We start from the raw sequence: 20,095 nt of genomic DNA on the forward strand, positions 1-20,095 counted from the left end.
AGCCTTTAAAAGCAATGAAGGCAATGTCTGGGAGGAACAAGGCAGGGACGTTTGCAGCCCAGAGTCAGGGGAGGTCAGCAAGAGCAGGATGAGAGTTGGCATCATTGCCCTGACAAATTGAGAGTCCCAGGGTGATGCTGCAGGGTCGTGGTGGCCCCACATTGATTTACACTGCTTGTCTGGGGGGTTGTGTCTGTGCCATCACCTGTTTGTGTACTCATGTTGCTTGTTTTGTGTTTCTTTTCCCCTTTCCAGGATGAACTTGACCTCACAGACAAGCACAGAGAGGCCATGTTTGCACTGCCAGCAGAGAAGAAGTGGCAGATCTACTGCAGCAAGAAAAAGGTAAGAGACTCTTTGGGTGCTGAGCTTCTTCCCTCTCATGCAGGGTGGGGAGGAGATGTGGGGGAGGACACAGCTCTCTTGGGATTCCAGGTGGTATTTGGGGTGTCACAGAAATGTGTCTGTTCCTGGGGTGAACCTGGGAAAACAAAGCCTTTGGTCTCCAGAATGCAGAGCCCTTTGTCCCCAGCCCATTCAGGATGGAGTGTCCCCACAGCCCACACAGGTGTCCCCAACCCCATGCTCATCCCAGCCAGCACATCAGGGCCATGTGGGACTCTGTGGCCACTGAGGTTGGCATTGCAGGGGCAAGGGGCTGCTCACAATCTCCTTAGAGCCCCTCCCAGTACCCAAAGGGGGCTTAGAAAAAGATGGGGACAGACTTTATAGAAGGAGCTGTTGCAGTAGGACAAGGGTAATGATTTTAAACTGAAAGTTTACTTAGGGTAGATAGAAGGAAGAAGGTTTTTACAATGAGGGTGTTGAACCACTGGCACAGATTGCCCAGAGAAGCTGTGGCTGCCCCATCCCTGGAAGTGTTCCAAGGTCAGGCTGGATGGTGCTTGGAGCAACCTGGTCTGGAGGCAAGTGTCCCTATTGACAGCAGGGCCATTGGAACCAATTGATCTTTAAGGACCCTGCCAACCAAGCCATTCTAGAGTTCTGTGATTCTGTCCCCAGATTTGCCACTGTGCCCCTGGCCTGGCTGCAGGATGTGTCTGGGCAGAGCTGGCAGTCACTGGCCCCACTCAAAGGGCACTCCCTGCCATTAATGCCTCTTTTCTCCTGCTCTAGCAATGGCACCAGATTTTCCATCTGCATTTTAGGCCAAGAGCAGGCTTACCTTGCTCATGTAGGATTAAGTTTTAAGCCTCTCATAAATACCCCTGAAATCCCTGTATTATTGTTAGACAGAGGCCTGCCATGCCCGAGATTTAAATCGGAGGGGAGAAGGGATGTTAACAAATTACAGGCACTGCTCTGGATCAACAAGAAAATGGGCAGGGGATGCTCGCTCATCACTGCCTGGTGGATAAGCAGACCCTTGCTCTGGTGTGTCTGGATAATGGGGGAGTTAAATCAAGCAAAGCCGTGTAATTATTATTGTGAGTGGAGATTACGTGCTATCTAATCTGCCCAGGAAGGGTTTAGATGGAGCTGATGGTGGCTCTTTCCCTTTCCAGAGCCCCCTAGCTCTCATGGTTTTTTCAAGGCTGTGCTGTGAAGCTCCTTGCTCACGGGGGGAAGGAGCCACAGAAGTGCCTGTGGCATCCTCAGAGGTTCTGGGAGCAGAAACCCATCCGAGGCTGGATCCTGGCTGCTGCTCTCCTCTGGTCCTCGTTCCTCTGGCTGTTCCCAGCCACTCCTTCCCTACTTGTGATGCCATCACAGTGAGCTGCAGAGCATATGCAGAGCACTGCTTGCTCTGATGGAGATGTGCTGCTGCAGACAAATTCTTTTCTCCTGCTTTTTGACGACAAATGAGGTAGACTATATCAATGAAGGCTCCAGCAGTGGAGGAAATCAGGAATTACATGGGCTGGAGAACATCTCTGTGCACAGCAGGCTCTAGGCTGTCCTGCCCCTGTGTGATGATGACCATTGAGCAGCAGAAACACTGGTGGATATCCTGGCAGCTTGTGGTAAATCTTACTTGTGCTCCTATGTTTTTATGAGGCCAAATCACCTACATGGTAGCTTGGCATCGAGGAGAGGGGCTGGACTTCTCCAGTGGAGAGAGTCTGGTCTGCTTTTTGGCCAGGACAGCAGAGCTGGAGATAGGACAGTTGGTTCTACCTCCCTGGCTTGGCTGCACTCTGAGTGGCAGTGATTTGGGAAGTGCAGGATGTGACCAAACCCTGTGTTTAACAGAAAATTGTTTCTTGAGGTGCTTTCAGCACCCAGTTTCATCTGGTGGGTCCCAGGGGGCTGGCAAAGGTGCACATCATCTCAGGCAGCTGCCTGACTTACCAACAATCCAAAATTATCCCCTGAGCAGTTTTTGCTGTTTCCTCTGCTGCCAGTTTTGGCTGGCCCTTCAGCTTTGCTGTCAGTGTCATCCATCACACTCAGCTCCCCAGAGTGCATCCCAGATGTTGCATGTTTTATATATTCCTGTGGTGGGCAAGATTTCGTAAAAGGGAACCAAAAGTGAGACAGTTTGTTTTGCTGGGTTGTCCTGGAAAGGGACCTGACAGCACCTGGCCTTGGCAGCGCCTGTGGAGAGGAAATAGGGGAAATCCAGCTATTCCCCAGGCATATCTTTTTCCCTGGAATATTTCCCCCTGGCCTGCAGCCCTGTATCCTGGTTTCTCTGCCCTGCCAGCAGCTGGTTTCATCCCAGCCCACAGGACTGGCTTGGCAGGGTGGAGGCTTTGTCCTCCCTGATTCTCCATCCATGGAAAACAGTGGGTTTGATCCCATCCTTGACCCTGCTGGGAGCAGGGGGTTGCACTGCATGGATTCCTCCTGGTCCCACCCCACCTGCATCCCCCCCGTGTCACTCAGGGGGCAGAGAGACAAAAAGCACCTCGTGATGGAGCTGGCGAGTTCTGTCAGCAGCAACCCAAGCAGGAACTGAAGTCTGCACTAAATCCAGTGCTCGGGTCAGGAGAGAGATTGAAAGATTATTAGAGAGACCTTCTTTGAAGTCATCAGCCCCTCCACGGCTGGGCTGAAGCAGGGAAATGCAAAGGCAGAGATGCATTAGCAGCAGGATGAAAGCTGCTTTTAGAAGTGGTATTTCTGGCCGATGACTCGTTTCATACCTCATCCCAAAATATTTCGCTCCCTGCTGGCCCTGCTCTCCAGGAGAGGATATTGCTCGGAAGTGCAGGGAGGAAGCAGGAGGCTTTCCAGATTTGCTGTTTCTTTGGCTGAGGGTTTGCCTCGGTGGAAGAGGGTGACTCAGGATGGCCTTCTTCCAGAGGCCACGCTCCAGAGGGAGTTAATGATTAACCCTTTGTGCTTAGTCTGCAGGTCCTGCTGAACCGCAGGAGATTTGGCTCCTGCCAGCCCGGGAATGTCATGTCAAGCTGTTAAAGCAGCTCAAAGGGTGGCTTTTATGAGCCTCAAAATACAGGGTGTTCAGCCAGAAGCTCAGAATAAATAACCAGGTGGAAAGGATGGGTAAAAAACCAGCTCACGTGAAGGCAGGCTCTGTCTTTGCCCCTCTCCCTTTAGGTCCAGCTGAGCATTTCTAAAGCTGGAGTAGAGGAAAAATGACCCACAGAGATGCCAAGGGATGCTGAGCTCTGTAAGCTCATGTTGAAAGCCTGGTGGCATCACTAACCCTGGGTGCATTGCTCTGAGCAGCGTGAAGCAAAGCTTGTATCTAAAATTTCCTCTGGTGTCAGGTAGAAAACCAGGATCCCTTTGCATTAGGAAGAGGCAGCAGTGGTGATTTTTCAGGGGATGATAGGGAAATGCGTGATAAATAATGAAATGAGTGATGTCTCTCCAATAATCTGCAATTTTCCAGCCAGACAGCCTCTTTCCCCTTCAACTGTGCCTTCCACCCACTCCCTCCAGAGAGCTTCACTTTCCAGCTCACTCTTCACTTGTCCTGCTCAGTCCTGCAGCTCGTTTGTGGGGCTTGCCTTCCATTTCTTTCATTTAAAAAACATCAGTTCCCCATATTTTTGCTGCAGTAGCAGAACTAAGAGCAAAAGCTGACAAAGATGGCATGCAGGGGAGGAGAGGATAAAATAGCTCGGCGCTTTGCCACGCTCCAGGGTCACCTGGGATGGATGAGAAGGATTTCATGGCCTCTGAGCAGCCAGATATACCTGCTGTTATTGCAGCAGCAGGTCAAAATACCATCTCAGGTGTCATTTGCTCAGGCTGACCGAGAGAAACTGGCTGTTTGCATGGCTGGGGGTATTTTTCACTGGGAAATGTTTATAGTTTTTATCTTCCAAGGTAATTCCCCTTTTAGTTCCAATCACAACACACTTTTGTTTAAGCAAGGTTTTTCTCGCTCTGCGGCCAAAAAATGCATCTGTTAGCAATCTTTTTGGATTTTAAAGTGAAGCTTTTCAAACAATGAACCAGCTGACTACGAAAGGCATCTGGTCATGCTATATTTGCTTATGGGGAGCATAATTTTTAAACCCTGGGAAAAGCATACGAGGGCATGTGTGTATTTGTGGAGGAGAGGGTATAGGAAGTGTTAGCATATGGAAAACCAGAGCAGGCTGGGCTGGGCTGGTTCAGACCCTGAGATCCCAGCTTGGGGAGAGTCTGGTGAAATTCCAGCCCTTTGCAGCATGCCTCCATGGGGAAAAGCTGTAGTTGAGTCATTTAGGTGCTGTGCCAGGGATGCCTGGAGGGGTGAGGGGGCTCTGGAAGGCTGTGGTGGCCCAAACCTCCACCAGCACACTCCTGGCAAAGGCTGGGCCATGTTGGTGGAGCTGAACTGGATTTAAACATCTCATGCAGGCTGCAGACCCCTTGGCTTTAAAACCCATCTATGGCACAGTCTGCTTCCTTTTTGACCTTGCAAACAGCATCCAGGTGGATCATCCAGAGCAGTTAGGGAGGGAGGGGTTGCCAAAATGCAGTGGGCTGCCAGCTGCTGCCAGCTTTCCCTTGCTCTGCCATTATGGAGCAGCATGGAGGAGTGGAAAACACCATGCAAAATATAAGTTATGTCAGGACAATGTGTAAAAATGAAGGGGAGGTCTGGTTTTGCAGCAGGTACCGTCTCATCCAACTGAAGAGGATTTTTTTTAATCCCTTATTCTGACTTTCCTGGGGAGTTCTCCTGGGACAGACCAGCTTTGGAGATGGTGCCAAGAGAGAGGTGAACCACCAAAATCATGGAATCATTAAGGTTGGAAAGACCTCTAAGATCATTGAATCCAGCCATTAACCCAGCACTGCCAGGTCCACCACTAGACCATGGCCCCAAGTGCCACATCTACACATTTTTTGAACACTCCAGGGATGGCAGTTCCACCACTTCCCCAGGCAGACTGTTCCAGTGCCTGGCCACATTTTCAGTGAAGAATTTTTTCCAAATATCCAATCTAAGCTCCCCCTGGCAAACCTGAGGCCATTTCCTCTTGTCCCATGACTTGCTATTGTGGAGAAAAGCCACAGGTGTTGTCACTGAAGGGCTCTCTGAGGTTTGCATGGAGCTGGCTGCTGTGAGCCAGCCCTGTCCTTCCAGCCTTGTAGGATGTAGCTCAGTGTGTTGGGCATCAGGTGAGTGGGGAACTCAGCCAGCCACCACCAGTTATCCCAAAGCAGCTCCAGATCCATCACCCCACTGTGGGCTGTGAGTACAGGGATGTAGGCTGCTGGGCCAGATGTGACATCCCCTGCAGACTGAGGATCTCAAAGATGTTGCCAAAGCTTGTTTAGGAAGCAAAGCAGGTGTGACAAAGCACTGAGGAGCATCCCAAGTGTCTTTCTCCCCACCACCATGGGAACATGCTGGGAACAGAAGGTTGCATTGCTCCCAGCAGCTGCATTCCTGCAGGTCAGAGTGGCAGGAGCTTGTGGAGATGCGCCTTCCAGGGGCAAGTGGGCTGAGAACAGCCTTCAGATTGCTTCCAGCCACCACTGGTTGAGCCACCACCTCCTCTGTCCTGTGAATGGCTACTGGGAAGAGAAGGGCAGTCTGGTTTTGGGAGCTGCTGATGCTCCAAGGGGGAGGCACAAAGGCTGTGGAAGTGTCAGGCTAGTAACCAAGACATGACAGGGCTGGGGAGTGTGAAATCTCCCTGGGAAGAGCTCAGGGATGGCTGGAGCTGGCAGATTGGTGACCTTCACTTGGAAAAGCTCCTGCTAATGAGGCATCTCGACTGGGCATTGCTTCCCCTGCGGTGCTGAGGAGGTGATGGAGCTTGTTTATTGGGTTCATATTACAACACTCCTGCCACTGCCACCATGGAGCAAAACAGTTGAGTGGCAGCATCAGTCAGCCCCAAGCACAGAGCTCAGGGCAAAGGGACAGCAGAGGCTGTGACGTGAGAGGGTGACAGGGTGACACCAGGGTGACACAGCTGATGGGATTTGTATTTTTGCCAGGTCCCTGGAAAGAAGTAGGTGGGGGGAGCAGGTGGAGCAAAGCAGGGGATGGAGCAAGGTTTGGCCCTTGGCTGCACAATTTTGGGATGTCCTAATTTTTGCAGCTGAGAGTGTGTGGTGGCACATCAGGGCCTGAAGGACTGTGGGGGGTGTTGATGCAAATATTGAAGAAGAGAAGGGATCCCTCCCCTGCACTGTGCAATTATAGCCATCAGCCCTCACTTCTGTGCTGCTTGAGAGCAAACACAGCAGAGACTCAGTCCAGAGAATAAGAAGCTGGGAGATGTTCCTTTCCTCAGTGCCAACTGGGCAGGACATGATGGAGCGCCCTGGAGAGCTGATGTTGGATGTGCTCAGCTCTCTGTCTGGCCATCCCTCCCCAAAGGCAGGCTGCAAAACCCACATGCCCAAAACCTGCCCTGCTAGGAAAATGTCTTACACACTCACCCTTTCAAACCCTGAAGCTGGAGAGGTTCTTCCCTCCTCCTGGCGCTGAGCAGAGCCTTGTGACTCACTTCCCTCCGGGCTGTCCCTTTGTCAGGAGATTTCTTTACCACCAGGAATACACCAAAGGACACTTATCAGTGTGCTGTAGACCATTAGCCCCAGTAATTACCACTGAGCAACGTCCTGCAGCGAGCAGAGGGGAGGGAAGCCCTTGCCCTGATCTTTTTCTGCTTTATTGTGCAGTCCCCCTTTGCCTGGGAAGCTGCTTTCCGACGAGCCTGCCCAGCTGCTCATCGGAATTAATGAGGTTCTGCTGCACTTAATTGAGAGCACTTTCTAAATTGGGGGTTTCAGGGAGGAAATGCAAGAGCCCGAGGGAGCCGAGCAAAGGGAAATATTTATAATGCAGCACGTTAATTATAAATGAGCAGTTTAGCCAATTTTGTTGTTCAGCCTCCCCTCCGCCCCCCGGAGACCTTTATTTGCTCCACTGCTTCTTTTCAACCCTAAAGGAGCAGCAGGTCCTGATCCCTGCCTGCCTTGCAGGTGTTCCCAGCACGTGGGAAGGCCCTGGCATGTGGGGTGACCCAGCCCTGCTGCTTTCCATCCCCATTCCCCAGCATGGATCCCACTCCCTGCCCAGGTCTCCTGGCTGGGCACATCTGGACTGATGCTGTGCCATAGTGGGGACATTGCCACCCTTCCCAGCTTGGGTTCTCTGTTGGGACCACTGGTGGGAAAGAGATGATCCTTACAAGAGGGACAATGGGGAAGACCTCCATTAACACCAGGAGGTGACAGGACCACGTTCAAGGCACCCATGAGTGTCCCAGTTCTGCTGTGCCCTGGAGCACCATTTGCATGTTGAACTCTAAAGCAGGGCAGGAAAGCTGGGAAAATCAGCATGTCCACCAGCTTTGTGCAGAGCCTTCCCCTGGCAGGGCACGAGACAGCCCAGAGGAGGTTGGCACAAGTGCACAGGGCTCAGCTGAGGAGCTGAAAGGCTCAATGGCTGTGTCAGACAGAATTGACACTGAGCAGACAGGTGGCCTGAGCCTCAGCCCAGCTGCTTGGCACCTCTGAGGAACTGCAGGGTCAGGAGAAGTGTTAAAGCAAAGGGCAGAGGTTTCCAGGCCCCTCGTTGCTCCCAAACTTGTTTTGTCCCTACCCTAGATGAGGCACAGCAGAAGGAAGGGTCAGGTCTGCAGGCACAGGCTGTGCAGCCTGGGGCAAACTGAATCTCTTCCGAATTACCTGTCCTTGACTCCCTGTGTCCTCGTCTTGGCACGCTGCAGCTTGGGAACTTTGGATGCACAAATGTTTCCCACATATGCCTCTTGAGCCACAGTAAATATTTGGGACTCTGCTCCCCAGGCTCGCTGCAATCTGTTGTCTGTGTGCACGGACAGGGCAGAGAGGCTGTCCAGCTCCTGCCATCGTAGGCAGTTGTGGTTTAGGATGAGTTTTACAAACATCCCTTCAAGTTAGGGAAGGGGCAGAGACATGCAGCAGGTCAGGCTGTGAACTAAAGATGGTTAGTGATGGAAAATGACTGTGATTTGGGTAGTATTTTTTGACTCTAGCCTAGACCTGTGTGGCATTTCTGCTGTGAAATCCTCTTCTTTTGATAGATATGTTTTTAGGAAAATTAAGTGGGGAAAAAGGCTAATTCTGAAGTATTCCCTCAGATTCTGCCTGCTTACTCCATGCAGTCCTTGGGGATGTGCATGATAACCAACTCAGCATTAGGTATCTGAGCTGGGCTCAGAGGTCCTTCAATCATTCCTACAAGAGCAAGGTAGAACCTGAAAACTCCTCATGAGCTCTGACAGAAGCAGGGCATTGTAGACCAGAATGGCCAAATGAGGCTCTGCATCACTCAGTGTCACAGATGGTGGGCCCAGGGTTGACATCCTTTAAGAGGTGACATTGCCAGATGCATGTTCCCTCCTAGAGGCTTATGAAGCTCCCAGAGGAACTGTTTGCTGTGCCTAGAGTCTCTCTTAGGATCTTGATATGTTGATAAGTCATGGTTCTGCTCCAGGAGTGCAGCCTAGATCATGTCACATTTAAATGCTCTTCATTGCTTGTAAAAAAAAATCTTTTTCCCCTAAGCACATTCAAGGCTGTGCAGCCAAAGCTTCAAGGGCATTGTAGAGTTGAAACAAGGGAGATTTGGATGTAAAATCTCAGTGTGGTTTCTCTGGAGCTGATAATCACAAGACTGGTGCAGTATCAGTGGGGCAGTGTTTGGTCACAGACAGATGATGTAATTGTATATAAAGTATGGCAGTTCAATAAACCAGGTAATGTTCCCATAGCTGGAGTTGTCAGGGGTGAGCTCAGAATGTAGAAAATTACACTTATATTAATATAAAGTAAGGCAAGAGCTCAAGGGTGCTTCAGAAGTGATTGGTCATGAAGGGCAGGGGATGTTAACATTATTTCTACTAATCTTCTGGCTTTGTTTCTCTTTTTTATCTCCCACCAGGACCAGGAAGAAAATAAAGGAGCCACCAGCTGGCCAGAGTTCTACATTGATCAGCTGAATTCAATGGCTGCTGTGAGTATCCCCCTCAGTGCTCTGGTGCTTGTGAGCAACATGTGGGACAGCAGGACAGTGGGGACACTCTGTCAGTGCTGTGCCTGGGAGGGTGGCAGGTGTTGACAGAGTCAGTGTCATCTGTTAGACCAACAGCTGCAAAATGGAGATGTTCCTGCAGCACCTGGGGCATCTCATACAGTCACAGAACTGTGCATGAGGTTTGGGTTGGAAGGGACCTTAAGGACATCCAGTTCCACCCCCCTGCTATGGGCAGGGACACTTTCCACTATCCCAGGTTGCTCCAAGCCCCATCCAACCTGGCCTTGAACACTTCCAGGGATGGGACAGAGGGATGAGCAGGGGCTGTGAGCCAGAGGGAGTGTGCTGCTTCCCCCAGGAAGGCAGGAACACCCAGTGCTGGCCATGGGCTGCCAGCCAGGCAGAGCCCTGAGCCTGAGCAGAGCTTGTGATCAAAGCCTGCCAGATGCCTGGAGGGTGGCTTTGATCTCCCTGACGTGCTGCTGAAGAGGAGCTGGGTTAAATGCAGGGGTCAGCACGGCTCCTCATATATGCTGGGACCCTTCTCTGTGCTTTGGGTTAGCCTCAGTCAGTGCTGGCAGGGCTCACCCTGACACCTCTGGGGCCCAGCACTGTTGGGTGGTGCAGGAATAACTCCAGGGCTGTTTTAGCTCTAGCTGTACCCCATGCAGGAGCAGGCAGCCCTGCTGTCCTGGTGCAGGAGTCAAAAATGCAGTCCCAGCCCCATCTGGAGAGCAAAATCCAGTGTAGGAGATGCATCCAGTGCACACAGCCACTGTCCCCAACCCAGATGCACACTGGTGGGTTGCACTGGGAGACCTGGGAGTGACAGGGTTGGCTCTTCACCATCCCCATAGCCTCCTCTGAACGATCTCCAATAGCCTAATGTCTTTTTTGGACGTCTTTTTTATACTGTGGTGCCCAAAACTGCCCCCAGGACTCGAGGTGAGGCCACACCAGTGCAGAGCAGAGCAGGAGTTGTGTGAGTGTTGCAGACAGTGCCTTCATCCCTCTGTGCCCATCCAGGCTGTCTCCTTGCAGACCATGGAGGGATTTTCCTCACTGCCCCTTTTTGCCATAAGGATCTGGTTTTCCAGGATGGGTTTAGGATCCCCATGGTGGGAGGGGAGCACTGCCACTCCTCAGGCTCGTGTTTTGCAGGGAAATCCTCCTTCTGACCTCTGCCTTCCTCTTTCCACAGAGAAAATCACTGATCGCCTTGGAAAAAGAAGATGAGGAGGAGAGAAATAAAACAATCGAAAGTTTGAAGACTGCACTGCGGACGAAACCAATGAGGCAATTCCCTTCCCTTTCCTGGCTTTGTTGATGTGGTTGTGGCTTTGGATTTGAGTTCCCTGGCAGAGCAGGGGGTTAAATAGAAATATAGATGGGAGCTGCACAGGATGAGGGAGGCAAGGACTCTGAGGCACTAGTTGCTTTTTTTTGTTTCACCAAGTGCTTTTTTTGCATCACATTTTGTTATTTTGTTCCTTTTTCTTGGTCCTTTTAGTGACCAAAAGCCACCAGGGCCTTCCTGACTGTTCAGGCAAATCAGGCAACTTCTTTTTTTTTATCTAAATTTTTCTTTGTTCTTACTGGAACAGAATGTGAAAGTTCCTTGCAAATTGATTGGAATTTTTTTTGTTTGGTTGCTTTTTTTGGTTTTTTTTTTTTTTTTTTTGTTTTGATTTTTGGGGATTTTTATGTTTTGGGGGCCTTTTTTGTTTTGTTGGTTTGGGGTTTTTTCTGTGGTTTTTTTTTTTGTTTAAGTTTTTTTGTTTTGGTTTTTTTTTGTTTGGTTGGTTGGTTTTTGAGGTTTTTTTATTGTCTTTTTTTTTATAAGAAAAAACTATTTTTATTGTCAACCAGGCCCTTTGTTTCAACTTCATCTTCTCTTGCACTTGATAAGGGAATAAAGCCACATGAACCTTCCTGCTTTTATGAAATGAAAAAGAAAAAAATGTTGCTTGTAGGTTCTGATCGGAAGGATAAAGGAAGGCTGGGGCTCTTTCTGAATGTCTGTAGCTTTTCCTAATTTCATTTTCTCTGGAGTCTGCATGCACACATCTGCAACGCTTCAGATGCCTCAGGTTGACATCTTCTGATGGGAATATGTTCCATTAGGAAATGCCTGACCTGTTTGGGTTATGGAACAAACAAATTTACTATTGCCAGTAAATACATTTCCCTCTTCCACCTGTGATGATGTTCCTTGGTAAGAAATTCCCAGGCTACAGAGTGAGCACCTGATTCCTGTGACACCTGGACCTTGTGGCACCTGCAGTGAGCAGGGCTGGTGCCCAGCCATGAAACTTTACAAAACCCTTAAAAGTCTGTTTTAGGTGTTTATTGAGTGATGCAGCTAGCTCTGCAGACGATTTTACCTGTTGGGCCTCCTTTTGCACCCATGGAATTGGACATCAACTTTCCTATTGACTTTGGCTGGAAGAAGAGCAGGCTTTGAAGCAGAGAAAAGAGTTTTCCCCAAGCCTGCAATTACCCCTTTTGTTGCTGAGCATCAGCATGGCTTGTTTCGAATTAAAATCATCCCAGTGCTGGGATGTTCTTGGCTCGTTTGCTTTCCCAGCCTGTGCCTTTTGCCAAACCAGAGGACACCCAGCCTGCATGGCACTGGGCAGGGGGGCCCTAAAATGCCTCAGCAGTGTGCCCTGTTGTGTCTGCCTGCTCTAGTGGGGCTGCCTGGGGCTCTGCCCTGTGTTTGCTGTCTGCTTTCTGTTCAGTGGTGTTGTAAGTCATCATAAAAATCAGAAATCCCTTCCAACTGGGGAGATGTGCCTGTGGGAGGAGGAGGGTGTGGGTGGTGAGGCAGGAGAGGTAGCAGAAGGCAGAAAAGCTGGCACTGGGGTGTCTGCAGCTGGTGAGGAGGCGATCTGAGGACTTGGGATCTTCCTCCAGTCCAAAACTGGTCTCAAGTGAGTGGGATTTAAGACTCAGGCAGGTATTTTTTTGCAATGTGACTGCAAACTTCCAACCTCTATCCTAGGACTTGTGCTGATGGCTGGGTTAGCTGGTCCTCTTTGAAATATCCTCGCTCTGAACAACCTTGTGCAGATGATGCCTGGTTGCCTATGCTCCCAGCCATCAATTAAATTGATTTTTACAACCCCATCCCTGTGTCTGGTCCACAGGAGTCCCTCAGGCTTTCTGCTGTCTAAGAAAAAGCATATAAGAAGGTTCTGGGTTTACATCAACAGACAAGTTAGCCCTGTCTGAGGGTAAAACAACCCTTTAGCATTTTGTTTTAAACTTAAAACCCCTTTTTCTGGCAGGTTTGTGACCCGGTTCATCGACCTGGATGGCTTATCGTGTATCCTCAACTTCCTCAAAAGCATGGACTATGAGACAGCAGAGTCTCGAATACATACCTCGCTCATTGGATGTATAAAAGCACTAATGAACAACTCCCTGGGCAGGGCCCACGTCCTGGCCCACCTGGAGAGCATTAATGTAATTGCTCAGAGTCTGAGCACCGAGAATATTAAGACAAAGGTGGCAGTGCTGGAAATCATGGGCGCCGTGTGCCTGGTTCCCGGGGGCCACAAAAAGGTACTGGAGGCCATGCTGCACTACCAGAAATATGCCAGTGAAAGGACTCGTTTTCAGGTAGGTGGGTCTCCACTCAGCTCCTGAAATAGCATTGCTGTCCATTTCTCCTTCTGAGTATCTAAATGCTACTTGGAAATGTTTTGCTGTGGCTGCTGTGAGTTAAAAAATCCAGAATTACCCCCGAACCATGTCTGATGGCATCTGCAGCTGAGCAGAGAGGGAGGAAACAGTTATTTAAGGCAATGCCAGCCAAAAAGATGCTTGTTTGTTCAGGGTGACTGGGATCACAGCTCTGCAAGGCTGCAGCATACCTGGATGGCCTGATGTTTGCCCAGATGAGTGCTGGGGTGACCAGCAGCTCATGGTCCATCAGCAGTTACAGGAGCATCACGAGGAGCTGTTCCTGTGTGTCCCCTGGCTGTTTGTGGGGGACAGGGCTGTCACAGGGCACTGAACTGACACTGTGTGTTTGGCAGACGCTGATCAACGACTTGGACAAGAGCACGGGTCGGTACCGAGATGAAGTGAGCCTCAAGACTGCCATCATGTCCTTCATCAACGCCGTCCTGAGCCAGGGGGCAGGCGTGGTGAGCACTGGGGCTCTGGGACAGGGAGGCCTTGGAGTGCCTGTGGGGTGCTTGTATTTCACTTTCTGAGGATGTGCAGCTTGCTGTGCTGACCTCACAACTGTCCCTTGCAGGAAAGCCTGGATTTCAGACTCCATCTGAGGTATGAATTCCTCATGCTCGGGATCCAGCCGGTCATCGATAAACTAAGGCAACATGAGAATTCAACCCTTGACCGGTGAGTGGTGACCCCCAGCCCACCTGTGATGTTTTCCTGGTGCCCTTGCTTCTGGTTGCAGGATTTGGCCTTTGGAGAAAGCATGTGGCTCTAGAGTCACACCTCTTACAGAAATTCCTTGCTGTTACCAGAGAGAGAGGGGAAAATTCCAGCGTGGTTTTGCTGCGTTCTGATGTAGGGTTGAGCTGGGAAGGATGTGCCATCAGGGGTGCAGGGGATGCTGTCAGCCCTCATCCACCTCTTCTCATCCCAAAAGGCTCCTTGGACATTCTGTAGTGATTAGGAAGTCAAGGCTGAAGGTCCAGTTGGTGTTTCAAGCCGTGCCAGTCTCTGGGCTGCTGACAGGCAGGCATGCCTGTAATTTATTAATTGTCTTATGGTGTATCTGCTTTTAACAGTCTTTTTTTTGTTTTTCTCCTTTCTTTCCTCAGGCACTTAGATTTCTTTGAAATGCTTAGAAATGAAGATGAACTGGAGTTTGCCAAAAGATTTGAGCTGGTGAGTACAAATGCAGACACTGGCACTCAATGCCACAGTTAGTTTTAGAAACACCTGTGAGCCCTGCAACAAAGAGTGGTTTCTGGATAAAATCTGGAGGTTAGAAATCTTTCCTGTTGCCCTGCTCTTTTACATCTGTCCTAGAGCCTGCTTTAACCCTTTTGTCCTCTGGCTGCTCACCAGCTCTGTTTGCCCCTCGCAGGGCACTGGGGCTAGTTTGTCTGTCAGGTTTGGGGTGAGGGTGCCTCATGGGGTTGGGAGCTGAGACTCAGGAAACAAGTGATGCTCTTGTGGGTGTGGTGGCCTGACCTTGCCTGGCTGCTGTCCACAGGTCCACATCGACACCAAAAGTGCAACTCAGATGTTTGAGCTGACGAGGAAGCGGCTGACGCACAGCGAGGCATACCCGCACTTTATGTCCATCCTGCACCACTGTCTCCAGATGCCTTGTGAGTCCCACGAGAGGCCAGGAAACCCACAGCTGCTGCAGGCTTGGCAGCCCAGGGCCTTCACAACCTGCCCTTTGCTCACGTCAGTGTCTCGCCTTCCTTCCCTGCAGATAAAAGAAGTGGCAACACTGTCCAGTACTGGCTGCTGCTCGACAGGATCGTGCAGCAGATCGTCATCCAGAGTGACAAAGGGCAGGACCCCGACGCCACTCCCCTGGAAAACTTCAACATTAAAAATGTTGTACGAATGTAAGTGCTCATGTGTCACTGTTCCGTATTCATCACTGTCACCTGGTGATGTTCCTGCTCCTCAGCTGCACACAGGGCAGCATCCCTGGAGCTGTTGATTTCCCAGGAATCACCCACCCTGCCTTATAAATGAAGCCCATCCATTTCATTAGACAGCACTTGAAAGCAATACTCGAGATTTAGAAGTTTTTGCATGTTCACTGATAACCTTTACATAACCCTGGTGGAGGGAGACACAGCAGAGCTGTTCGATATACGAAATTGGGAGCCTTAAATCCCATTTGGTCCGTCATGTTTCTTGCTGGTGATGGTCTCTTATTTGCTGTAGTAGGGTTGTCTCACATGCTACATCTCCTTTCCTTTTAGGTTAGTAAATGAAAATGAAGTGAAACAGTGGAAAGAGCAAGCAGAGAAAATGAGAAAAGGTGAGTGATGGAGAAATACACAATGTCAACTTTAACCCTAGCTAAACAGTTAACATATACATGTATTTATATATTTCTTTATACATGTATCTGCAGGCTTTATTGAGGGGCTGAGATCACACCCTGGGGCTGACAAGGGACATGGGCAAAGCAAAGAATGTTTTTTCATGGAGAAGCTCTAAATGAGATGTTAAGGCCCAGCACAGGCTCTCTTTTCTCAACTGTGCAGCTTCTCTGCAGGGCATTGTGGGGTTTAGCCCCCAGCATGGGCTGCTGTTGGCAAAAAGGAGTGTTTGTCACCCAAAAATGTTCTCCTGGGGCTGTTCCAGAGCACACAGAGCTTCAGCAGAAGCTGGAGAAGAAGGAGAGGGAGTGTGATGCCAAGGCCCAGGAGAAGGAGGAGATGATGCAGACGCTGAACAAGATGAAGGAGAAGCTGGAGAAGGAGTCCAGCGAGCACAAGCAGGTCAAGCAGCAAGTGGCAGATCTCACAGCACAGCTCCATGAGATGAGCAGGGTGAGACCTCAAACTGCTGCCTGCTGTGGGCCCAGTCCCAAACCCCCTGCAAATGCTGTAGGGTGATTGCAGGAGGCTGAGCTGCATGGGGGGGTCTGAGAAAGAGGCTGGCTGGGAGGACCACCAAAATGTCTGTCCCTGGTGATGGGGTGATTTTGTCTCTCCCCTTGCACTGAACATCACCCAGGGGTGCTGAAGGCATTGAGTGCTTCCTTTGTTTCCTAAATTTTAACTAAAACAATTAAAAATCAGCATGGGGTTCTTTTCTTAGGTGGTGTCCCCCAACTCCATATGACCTCTCCTCTTTCTCTCCCAGAGGGCGATCTGTGCTGCCAGCCCTGGAGGACCTCCCATGCCACCAGGAGCACCTGGTGGCCCTTCACCTTCTCCAACTCTTGGATCTCTTCTTCCCCCTCCTCCACCCCCACCACTCCCAGGGGTGTGTCCCCCACCACCTCCCCCACCACCTCCTCCAGGCGGTCCCCCACCTCCCCCTGGGCCCCCACCCCTGGGTGGGATGATGCCTCCCCTTGGAGCACCTCTGGGCATGGCCTTCAAGAAGAAGAGCATCCCTCAGCCAACAAACGCCCTCAAGTCTTTCAACTGGTCCAAGCTTCCAGAGGTAAGCTCGGCAATAATTTGGGCAGTGAGACTGGAGGTGTTGGATGGTGATGTAAGTTCCCAACTTGAAATGTTCCCACTGGCTTGCAGAACAAGCTGGCAGGCACCGTGTGGACCAAGATAGATGACACAAAAGTATACAAAATCCTGGACCTTGAAGACCTGGAAAGGACATTCTCCGCCTACCAAAGACAGCAGGTAACAGCTGGCCCAGGGTGGGCAAACCTGGGGACCTGGGCAAGGTGCCACCATTATGGGATCACATGGTTCCACTCATGGTCTCAAAACACATCTCCCATCATTATTTCATACCAGTGCTGTGTTTGCCAGATCGACTTCATCTGCTTTATCCTCTCATCAATGCGGCTCAGTCTTTCTGATTCCACCCCTGCCCACCTGACTGTGTGTATCCTGAAGATGGATCACCAAAAAAACACACACAAAAAAAAAAAAAAAAAAGAGAGACAGGGAATGTTATGAAAATAACCCCCAGATGTGGCCACAGTTGGGTAATATTTTTGGATTGCTCTTAAGAGTAACTGCTCCATGTGTCTGTATTGGGTGGAAAATTTCTATCCCTCTCTGGTCGAGATGGACTAAGTTTTGCCCACATCTACCATGGGTGGGTCTCTTCTTTTATTTTTGTAGTGAGCCAAGAGCAAAATGTGAGCTTTGAACAAAAATCCCAAACCAAAATAATGTCATTGCAGGCAAAAGTCTCGGCTTTTTAATCTCCTGCTCAAGCAACATAGCCCCAGTTTGGAAGGAATCAAAGCACACGAAGAAAATAAGACACTAATTTTACCCCAGGCAGCATGAAAATGGGTAAAAGCAATGAGTTTTTCAAGAAGGCAGGAGAAGAGGCAAGGAGAGAGGCTGAAAAAGAGTGTTCACCTGCTGAACACCTGGCTGTGTTCCTGGGAGGAGAGAACAGCTTGTCTCCTTCGTGCCATGCTCAGTCAAAGGGACAGTGCTGGGAAGGAGTAGACCCTACCCATAAGCTCATTAGGCAGTGTGAGAGTTTAATCTCTTCCAGAGGCTAATTGAGGGAAAGATCAGGGTGGATTAGAGCAGGGCAAATATCAAGAGTAACCCACCAGAAGTACGTGCTGTCCTGGTGTTTTGGGAATAGGTGACCACAGCAATGTCTCTTTCCCCCGGCATTTTTGGAGCTTGACTCATGCCTACTGGAGGGCACGTCTGAGGACAAGGAATGGAAATGGAAGAGGAGCAAGAATGGAAACCTGAGTGTCAGCAGGATGGTTTGCCCTCAGGCTTCCCTGCCCGAGCCCATGAGTCACCTGGTGTGATGTGCATTATTGCCAGGCAGGAATTTAAAAATAATTTTTCTTGGCTGAGGTCCTTCTGAGTGAAGTGGCTGGTTAGGTTTGGAGCCAGGAGGAACAGGGAGATGGTGCAAGGAGAGCTGTGAGATGGGCTTACATCCCAGATGGGATGAGGACCTAAAGGGAGCTGAATGCAGGAGGCAGGGTGTGGGGTGGGACTGGCAGGAGATGCTGTGAGAGATTCTGGAAGGCAGATGGGAAGGACAAGGTGAAGTCCCACCTGTGAGACACTGCTGGGGCTGGAGCTGCCCTTGGGGACATGATGCACAAGTTCCTTGTGCTTCACCCAGGCTTCATTTTGCGTGAGTGGAGCCATGGGACACATCTCCCTGGGCCTGAGGGACGTGGTTGTCTACCTGGCAGTCCCCAGGGTGCTCCCAGAAGGGGTGCACAGCTCTGCAGCCAGCAGCAGTGCAAGCACCAGCATGTGGGCTTAGATGTGCTCCATGAGATAAAGAGAAATGGAAGTGTTGAGGCTGGATGGGGCTCTGAGCAGCCTGGTCGAGTGGAACATTCCCTGTCCATGGCAGGGGGGTTGGACAAGATGGTCTTTAAATTCCCTTCAGCCCAAGCCATTCCGTGATTCTGTGACACATGCAAACCACAGGGCACTTTGTACATGCTGGGGGGCTGGGGGAGTGAGCAGCTTCTCCCTGAGGCACAGTGAACTAATAATGCTTTAATAACTCACAGCATTTTCAAGCTCTAGCAAAACTTGGTTTCTGTCACGAAGAAGCAGGGGAGGAGCAGGGCTTTCTCCTCGCTGTTCCCTGGCTTGAGCCACTTGCTCCATGATCGTGCCTCTCCCTAGTCCTGAGTCACAATCTCCACAGGACATGAGGCATCAGGGGCTGCCTGTCTGCCCCAAACAAACCAGGGCTCAGAAACTGTATGGTCAAGTGGTGCATCCCTGTGGCCAGTGCCCCAGCAGGGCTTGGGGACAGCAGGCAGAGGTGTGTGCAGTGCACAGAGCTCTATGATCCCCCCCAGGTGGCTGCTGTGGGGCTGCCTTTGCTGGGATTTGTCTGGTTTTGTTGCCAGAGTGCCTGGGAATCTCTAAGTGCTGCACAGACCCGGGGCTTAACGATGTACTTAATTTTAAGCATCTCTTTAAATGTTTTTCCCACATCACAGGCTGGGATGTAAATGCAGGCTATTAAGTGAGCTCTGCAGCTTTTGGGAAAAGCCCTTTCCATATGGGGAGGACAGGAACCCTCTGGGCTTCCTGGGGCTCAGCCTGGGAGCTGGGTGAAGCTGTCAGGAGGGCTTGTATCCTCCCTGCCGAGGCTCTGCAGATGTCCCTGTCCCCAGAGAAGGTCCCAGCCCTGCAGCTGTACAGAAAACCAGCATTTGCAGAAAAGCCAGCAGGAGCTGTTGAGTTTTTGGCTGTGGCATGGGAGCTATGTAAGGATGTCTGTGTAGTGATGGAGAGAGGCAAGTCCAGGGCCACCAGGGCTTACATCAGGGCTTTACCCCTGTGCACAGGGGTTTGTGCCTCTCTCAGAGATGTCTTGAGAGTCTTCAGGGGGGTAGAGGCTGGGAGTGATGCTGATAAGTAGCAGTGACACAGCCAGGGCAGTCCTGGCAGGTCCTGCAGCGGTGAGTGATGTAAAAGAGTCAGGGCCAAGTGGAAAAAATATGTGTTGTTGAACCAGGGGCTTAGCAGTGAGCTGGGAAAGAATTCAGCTCCCAAAAAAGGATGAAGGAAATAAAGCCTTCAGCTCCTCTGTGCAAGGCAGAGTGACCTGCCCAGGGGCCAGGGGCAGCAGGGCTGGGAATTGTTTGTGGGGATGGTGACAGCACATTTAAAGCTCCTCCTCCTTACACCATCCTGCAGCAGACTGGATCACGGCTCTTGTGAGGGAAAGGGTCAGGGATGAGGCTGGTTTGAGGCAGAGAGGGAGGGCTTTTGTAGTGAACTTTTTCTCTGCCTTGGTGCATGAGGAGCCCTCCCTCTCCTAGAGCAGGGGACTGCAAAGAAAGCCTCCATGTCCTTCTCCTCTCCAGCAGCCTGGGGCAGGTCTGAGGGTCGAAATTGAAGAAAGGCTTCCTAACTAGGGACCAGTTAAACTGAAGATACCCGCTGCTGCTCGTGGGTGTGCTTTTTGCATGTCCCACAAAGGAGACTGCTGGGAAGAGGTTGATTAATGAAACACTGCTCCTTAGCCTTAACTGAACCAGAGACTTTTAGCCATAAGGCTCTTGATCAG

The 20,095-nt window shown here is 50.6% G+C and overlaps 1 protein-coding gene and 1 long non-coding RNA gene across 4 annotated transcripts in view; one reads left to right on the forward strand and one right to left on the reverse strand.

The window, feature by feature from the left end:
* Window positions 1-20,095, forward strand: part of DAAM1 (dishevelled associated activator of morphogenesis 1) — an 89,619-nt gene that overhangs the window by 49,751 nt on the left and 19,773 nt on the right. For both annotated transcript variants that reach the window (XM_085061082.1, XM_085061081.1), the window contains 13 exons: window positions 256-345; window positions 9,317-9,388; window positions 10,611-10,705; window positions 12,700-13,033; window positions 13,453-13,563; window positions 13,677-13,780; window positions 14,212-14,278; window positions 14,610-14,727; window positions 14,838-14,976; window positions 15,343-15,401; window positions 15,731-15,918; window positions 16,235-16,540; window positions 16,630-16,737. In XM_085061082.1, the coding sequence (XP_084917208.1) occupies window positions 256-345; window positions 9,317-9,388; window positions 10,611-10,705; window positions 12,700-13,033; window positions 13,453-13,563; window positions 13,677-13,780; window positions 14,212-14,278; window positions 14,610-14,727; window positions 14,838-14,976; window positions 15,343-15,401; window positions 15,731-15,918; window positions 16,235-16,540; window positions 16,630-16,737 (1,791 nt within the window). The remainder of the gene's footprint in view (window positions 1-255; window positions 346-9,316; window positions 9,389-10,610; window positions 10,706-12,699; window positions 13,034-13,452; window positions 13,564-13,676; window positions 13,781-14,211; window positions 14,279-14,609; window positions 14,728-14,837; window positions 14,977-15,342; window positions 15,402-15,730; window positions 15,919-16,234; window positions 16,541-16,629; window positions 16,738-20,095) is intronic.
* On the reverse strand, window positions 340-7,024 carry LOC146435829 (uncharacterized). Of its 2 annotated transcripts, XR_014852397.1 has the most exons (4): window positions 6,826-7,024; window positions 2,873-3,016; window positions 2,314-2,457; window positions 340-481 (listed from the first exon to the last, which is right to left on the reverse strand). It is a non-coding gene; the product is annotated as an uncharacterized LOC146435829 (long non-coding RNA). The 2 variants fall into 2 exon arrangements; XR_014852398.1 differs by lacking the exon at window positions 2,873-3,016.

The sequence above is a fragment of the Lichenostomus cassidix genome, chromosome 5 (assembly GCF_008360975.1).
Source record: "Lichenostomus cassidix isolate B80296 chromosome 5, HeHo_3.0, whole genome shotgun sequence".
Lineage (NCBI taxonomy): Eukaryota > Metazoa > Chordata > Aves > Passeriformes > Meliphagidae > Lichenostomus > Lichenostomus cassidix.